This window comes from Brassica oleracea, chromosome C3 (assembly GCF_000695525.1).
Source record: "Brassica oleracea var. oleracea cultivar TO1000 chromosome C3, BOL, whole genome shotgun sequence".
Taxonomy (NCBI): Eukaryota; Viridiplantae; Streptophyta; class Magnoliopsida; order Brassicales; family Brassicaceae; genus Brassica; species Brassica oleracea.
In genome coordinates, this window is record NC_027750.1 from 42731453 (window position 1) to 42738009 (window position 6557).

General features: G+C 46.0%; 3 protein-coding genes across 3 annotated transcripts in view; 1 reads left to right on the forward strand and 2 right to left on the reverse strand.

Annotated features, from left to right (window-relative positions):
- Positions 1-180: 180 nt before the first annotated feature.
- On the reverse strand, positions 181-867 carry LOC106330668. Its single transcript, XM_013769103.1, has one exon. It carries the CDS (start codon positions 865-867, stop codon positions 181-183), a length of 687 nt encoding a protein of 228 aa, XP_013624557.1.
- Positions 868-3725: 2858 nt separating this feature from the next.
- Positions 3726-6557, reverse strand: part of LOC106330669 (cation/H(+) antiporter 12-like) — a 7521-nt gene continuing 4689 nt past the window's right edge. Inside the window, 1 exon segment of the mRNA XM_013769104.1 lies at positions 3726-4741. Coding sequence (XP_013624558.1) covers positions 3726-4741 — 1016 coding nt within the window.
- LOC106329585 (extradiol ring-cleavage dioxygenase-like) lies at positions 4871-5806 on the forward strand. Its single transcript, XM_013768280.1, has 4 exons — positions 4871-4893; positions 4935-5022; positions 5202-5581; positions 5698-5806. The coding sequence occupies exons 1-4, from the start codon at positions 4871-4873 to the stop codon at positions 5801-5803; spliced, it is 597 nt and encodes a 198-aa protein (XP_013623734.1). The 3' UTR covers positions 5804-5806.

Below are 6557 nucleotides of genomic sequence, written 5' to 3' on the forward strand. Positions count from 1 at the left end.
AGAGAAAGCATCCATGAAGGTGAGCATCTCGTTTCCAGCCGTGGACTAGACTAAACGGTCGATGTTGGGAAGAGGATTGCTGTCCTTTGGGCATGCTTTATTTAAGTCTGTGAAGTCGACGCAGACGCGCCACTTTCCATTCTTCTTTTTGACGACTACTGGATTTGCTAACCACTCAGGTTAGCGCACCTCAGCAATTGAGCCAGCACCGAGCAACCGCTCGACCTCTTCGTTTACAGCCTTTGACCTGTCGGGACCGAGCTTGCGTCGCTTCTGCTGGATAGGCTTGAATGCCGGGTCGACGTTTAGTTCGTGAGTTGTTATGGCCGGATCAAATCCTTTCATGTCTGACATGGACCACGCGAATGTGGACACATTCGCCTTGAGAAAGTTGAGAACTGACCGCTGCATATCTTCAGACAGATACGCACCAATCCTTGCGGTCCGGCTTGGATCGGAATCGTCAATAGGTAACTCGAGAACTTCACCTTCCTGGGAGCAGGCTTTATAGGTTGGAGGAGAAATGGAGTTAACCAATAAAGACGATCGTTGGAGTTTAACTGTGGCGACTAGGAGTTCCCTAGCGGCTTTTTGATCTCCTCGCAGTGTTTTGATTTTTCCGTCCGTACCGGGGAACTTGACACACTGGTGATAAGTAGATGGAATGGCCTGCATTGAGTGTATCCAGGGGGTTCCGAGTATAGCGTGGTAAGGGGCCTTCGTTCTTACAACGGCAAACTTGACAGTTCGAGTGACTCCACATGCGCGTACCGGAAGGTGGATTGTTCCCAGTATTGTTTCGGAGGATCCGTTGAAGCCGGTTAATGTTATGGAGGATGGTTTTATGTCGTCGAGATCGACTCCCATCTTCTGCTGAGTTCCTCAGAAGATGAGGTCGACGGAGCTTCCTGTATCAATGAGGACCTTGGTGAAGTCGTACTCCCCAATTCCAAGGACGACAAGAAGAGGGTCGTTGTGGGGTACGTGAACCCCCTCAGCGTCATCTGGCAAAAAAGTTATCGGAGGGTGATTTGGCGGCCTAGTCGGCCACCTCTGCGAAGTCGCGACCTGTCGACGGTAATCCTTGACGGAGCGAACAGAGTTGCCACAAGGAGGAGCACCGCCCATGATGACATTTAGTTGTTGTCGAGTTTTTACTTGCTTGGAGTCTAAGGAGGCACGTATATCGGTTGGTATGCTGCTGTCGTTTTTTGATGACGGAGTGTCGTTGCTTGACGTCTTAGTTTGCTCCAAACGCCTTCGGAGGTCAGTGGGTTTCGAACTATTGAGACGGATTCGAAGATCGCAAGCTCCTGCGTTGAGTTTATCTCGAAGGTCACCGTTCGAGCATTCTTTGGGATCGGGGTCAGCTGGAGAGATACGCCGGGACTTCCATGCATTCAAAGTTGTTTGGAGATCATTGTGCGTGGAGCTGTTGCTATTTTCGGATTCGGAATTTCGTTTCAGAACATCCCTCAAATCTTCGAGTACAGGTGTGTCATCGTTCTCATCGTCCGACGACAAGGTTTGTTGAGTGAGTATGACCTCAATGCGTATGCGGTTAGCTGGTTGCTCTTCGTCGGCTGAGGAGTCTCCCTCGCCGTTTCTCTTCGGAGCATCCTCCTCGTCATCTCGTTGTTGAGTTTCGCTATGTCGACCTTTGCCTGTAGCTTTGCGCTGGGCTCTCCTTTCTTTATTCTTGCTCCAGCTCTTGCCGTTCTTCGGCACAGCCTTTAGGTGTTCGAACTTGAAGTTGCCACTTGCTAGGGATGAGAGGTAGTGCGCATAGAGTGACTTGCACTCTGTCGTATCGTGCCCTTTGACGTCGTGATATTTGCAGTGTTTGGTGAGATCGACGGTTCTGGAAGGTCTTGTCGCTGATACTGCTGCTCTTGTAGTCTGGGTCGAGCAAACGGCGTCGACTGGTTTGTCGGACGAATCGAGCTCCCTTACCCACTTGTTCCATCCTTCTCCGCGGACTACTAGAGTTGAAACCGGTACGTTATTCTCATTGACGACATACATGTATCCGTCTTTGCGGCCGTTTTTGTCGATTGGAGCATGCTGGCGCGGTTCTTTTCGCGTGTTGGCATTTTTAGCCGCTGGAGCTTTGGGTGCGTTCATCTTGCTGAGAATGACGTTAGTATCTTCTTCCATTTGGATGAAATTATCAGAGCGCGCGATAGGGTGCGTTCATCTTGCTGAGAATGGCGTTAGTATCTTCTTCCATTCGGATGAAATTATCAGAGCGCACGATAGCATCCTGGAGTGACGTAGTTGGGTTTTGGTATAAATCCTCTCAGAATTTAGAACGAACCCACAATGTGTTCCGGCGGGTTTGTACTCGGGTAAGCGCAGCTTCTCTATCTTTCCGAGTTGCACACTGGTCAGAGCGCTAGTAAAAGGAGTGCGTGATGTTGCGGCGAGGACGCTCTCGATTTGCGGGGCCGCGCTGGTTACTTGATGGATCTTCTCACTCATTTGTTGGAAGCTGAGTTTGAGCTCAGCGAGCTCGCGTATGGTCGCAGATCAGAACCTACTGGTCCTCTAACTGGGAGAACCAGGTTAGGGCTTGCTCGTGGAGAGTTTCAACGAACAGTTGGTAGTAGCCTGCATCCCTTTCTTCGTCGGGGAGTCGATCCCGCGCCATCGCGATGTTGAAAGCTGTCATGTGTTCCACTGGGTCTCCGCCGGGTTTGTACTCGGGTAGGCGCAGCTTCTCTATCTTTCCGAGTTGCACACTAGTCAGAGCGCTAGTGAAAGGGTTGTGAGATGTTGCGGCGAGTACGCTCTCGATTTGCTGGGCTGAGTCGTCTGAGACGTGGTTGCCTCCGGTCGCCGTTGGGTTGGTGTTAAAGAGGCGACGGCGTATCTGCTGGGGACGGCTCGTTTGGCCATCGGGAGCTGTGAGTGCCGCGACCAAAGCAGCTAATTGGTCGTTGGTCGTCTTTTGGACTTCGTCTTGACGAGCGAGTCGAGCCATGATAGAGCTCATGAAATCTGTGGCGATGGGTGGCGCGGCTTCGGGCGTAGGGGTTGGTTCTCCGCCCGGAGCGCCGAAGGTGGCGTCGTCTTGAACCATGTAGATCTAGAACGTTACTTTAGTCAGCCCCACGGTGGGCGCCAATTGTTTGAACGAGATTCAGTCGACTAGAGTGAAAGAAGTCAGAAATGGGATGACTGAAGACGTTTTATTAGATTCGAACTAAAGGGTTACAAGAGTGACAGGAAAGTGAAAGAGCAACAAGATCAAATAGATCGCCTAAAACCCTAGATCTAGCCGCTTAGTATGTCCAATGGTCCAAAAGTCTTCTTCTTGTTGCTTCTTCTCCCTCTTTTATAGGTCTTTTGTCCTTGATGCCCTAATTTCGTACTTCTTTGGGCCTTGATGCGAGAGACCGAGTATGCGGGCGTGGACAAAGTTACCTCCAAGCCGGGTATTTTTGGTCGGCCTACTCGACCGGCTAAAAGTACTCTAAAGTCGAACCGATACGTTTGGCCGCCGAGCCGACCAAACTAATCCAACTTACTGGATTAGGGCCTGTTATTCGATGGGCCTTGTGGAGGGATGTAATCCACCTCCTACAGCTTCCATGTTAGATCTTATCAGAAACTGTGAGATACATTAATACTCCTCTCATGGCAAATAGCTTCCATGTTAGATCTTATAAAATCATGTCCTAAAATTATACACTCGTATTGTTGAATAGTTCCCAATGAATGATTTATGCTTGATGTCGTTGTTGAACTATCAAAACAGAGACGCTAGATCTAAGATCTCTAACCGCCAACAAATCTCCGATGACACCTAACTCCGGAAATTCCATCCACTCTAACAGTCCTGAAAAGTCCGGTGACGACATTCCATGATTTCTTCCAACAACCATAAGATCATACTCTTCTGAAAGCAACCGAACCGTGGTAGCCACTTCAGGACCACCGGTCAGTATCCTCTCTGTATATGCAATATTTTTGTTTGACTCTGGATCCTTCAATTCTTTGATAACCTCATGATCAAGAATGTAATCCCAATTTGTCGACTCTGTTTCTTGGTTAGACATTAGTCGAATCACAGCAACTTGGACCTTTGGGTTATGTTTCATCCTATTCACCAGCGATAATGCCTCACGATCGTCTTTACCTCCAATAAATATCGCACATACATTGATGTAGTCCTTTCTCTTGTCTTTACGCATGAACTGTCCACGATCCACGAGTATCCCAATAGAACATGGCGAACGTTCGAGTAGAGAGATATTGAGACGCCTTATGGCCACATCGTCTGACATGAACTCCCCATGAATGGTCCATGTTCTTCCAGACGGGACGACAATCATCGATGTTGTCTGGTCTAGTGCGAGCATGCAGATGTCTTCGTGCATTAATTTCTCATGCGAGAGGGCTGTGAACATGGCCACACTTTCTGAATCAAAGCTCTCTTGCATCAACTGGCTGAAGGCAAGGTTTACGGTATGGATGTAGGAGTTATTGATCAGTTGTTTCGACTTCTTGTCGTGCGAGATCAAGATCGGTACGATCTGACCCACTAGCTTCACGAGGTGAAGAACCGTGACAATGATGGGGAATTCTTGGTTCGGCGAGGAAAATAATTGGATAAATGAAATGGCCCTAGAGATATTCCCAGGTTTTTGCACACAAGTAAGAATACGAAGATCGGAGTTTGGTTTCAAACTGAAGATGTTCCTTTTTTGGTAACCAATAGAGATGGCAAAAGAAGAACCTGCCCGCGGGCCGGGCCTGTGTGAACTTGCTTCGGGTCGGGATTGGGTTCTAAGACACAGGCCCGAATTTGAAGCGGGCCTCGCGGGTAAGGCTTGTGCGGTATTGGACCAGACGCGGGATTGGCTCGATGTGTACCGCGGGACGCGCGGGGCTCCGCCAAAGACGATCTCTTCCAGCTCGAACGGTGATAGAAATGGCGATTGGTCATCTCCGCCAAACACTGTTCTCCGCAATTCCACCATCCACGACTTATATGGCTTCCCTGATCCCATGTACAAGGTCTCTCTCTCTTCCTCTTTTTTCTTACCAGAACCCTAACTTTTGTCTCACCCAGAATCTAGATGAATTAGGTTTTATCCTAAGCCATACCCACCGTTGAAGAAACACATCAATTTTCAATCTGTGGTCAATTATATCAAAAAAGTTTCAATCTATGTGGTCATTTTTGAAACTTGCAGCTGAAATATGAAGCACCTGGAGCTATTGAATTGGGGAAGAGGGTAAAAGAATTGTTAATGGGAGAAGGAGGAATGAAACGTGTTGATGAAGATAAAAACAGAGGACTGGATCATGGAGCTTGGGTTCCTCTTATGCTGATGTATCCAGAGGCGGACATACCTGTTTGCCAGCTCTCTGTTCAATCATCTCAAAGTGGGACTTACCATTACAACATGGGCAAAGCATTGGCTCCACTTAAAGACGAAGGTGTTCTTATCATTGGATCAGGAAGTGCCACTCACAACTTGAGGAAGCTTGACTTTAATATAACTAATGGCTCAGCTGTTCCTTGGGCTTTAGCGTTTGATCATTGGCTCAGAGATTCTCTTCTTCAAGGAAGGTATAAACTACAGTTACAAATTTTTATTTATATATATATTTCTTGGTTAGCGTTACAAGAATCATTGATTGTACGTATTATGTGTGTTATAGAGCAAACCTCTGCTATGTTTACAGGGCAGCTGGGAAACAGGAGAGCATAAGACAGACTGCTGGATCATGTTTGGTCCGTCCTGCTCGTTTTAACCAAAGAAAAAGACAGTTATGTGCAACAATGTCTTAATGTCCTGATCATATAAACTCAAGTGATTTTAGTCATATATTTTCTAAAACTTTTTCTTTATAATGATATGTGATGAGTGGGGGATTGTATTATGATCAAGGAGAAGAACAATATGAGAATGCAAAGGACACTTCACACATGCATTCCGATCTATAAGGCCAAGGACCTCAGGTTAGTCTCTGTTCTATTTATTTATTATGTCGTCTCCATTGCTTATGATAAGAGCTGATAGAATTTAGATACTTGGTTACTAGTACATAGATCTCTTTGTTTCTTGTGTTGTTGTGTTCTTATAGCTGATAGAATTTAGGTAATAGGTTACTAGTACATAGATCTTTTTGTTTCTTGTGTTGTTGTGTTCTTATAGCTGATAGAATTTAGGTAATAGGTTACTAGTACATAGATCTTTTTGTTTCTTGTGTTGTTGTGTTCTTATAGCTGATAGAATTTAGGTAATAGGTTACTAGTACATAGATCTTTTTGTTTCTTGTGTTGTTGTGTTCTTATAGCTGATAGAATTTAGGTAATAGGTTACTAGTACATAGATCTTTTTGTTTCTTGTGTTGTTGTGTTCTTATAGCTGATAGAATTTAGGTAATAGGTTACTAGTACATAGATCTTTTTGTTTCTTGTGTTGTTGTGTTCTTATAGCTGATAGAATTTAGGTAATAGGTTACTAGTACATAGATCTTTTTGTTTCTTGTGTTGTTGTGTTCTTATAGCTGATAGAATTTAGGTAATAGGTTACTAGTAC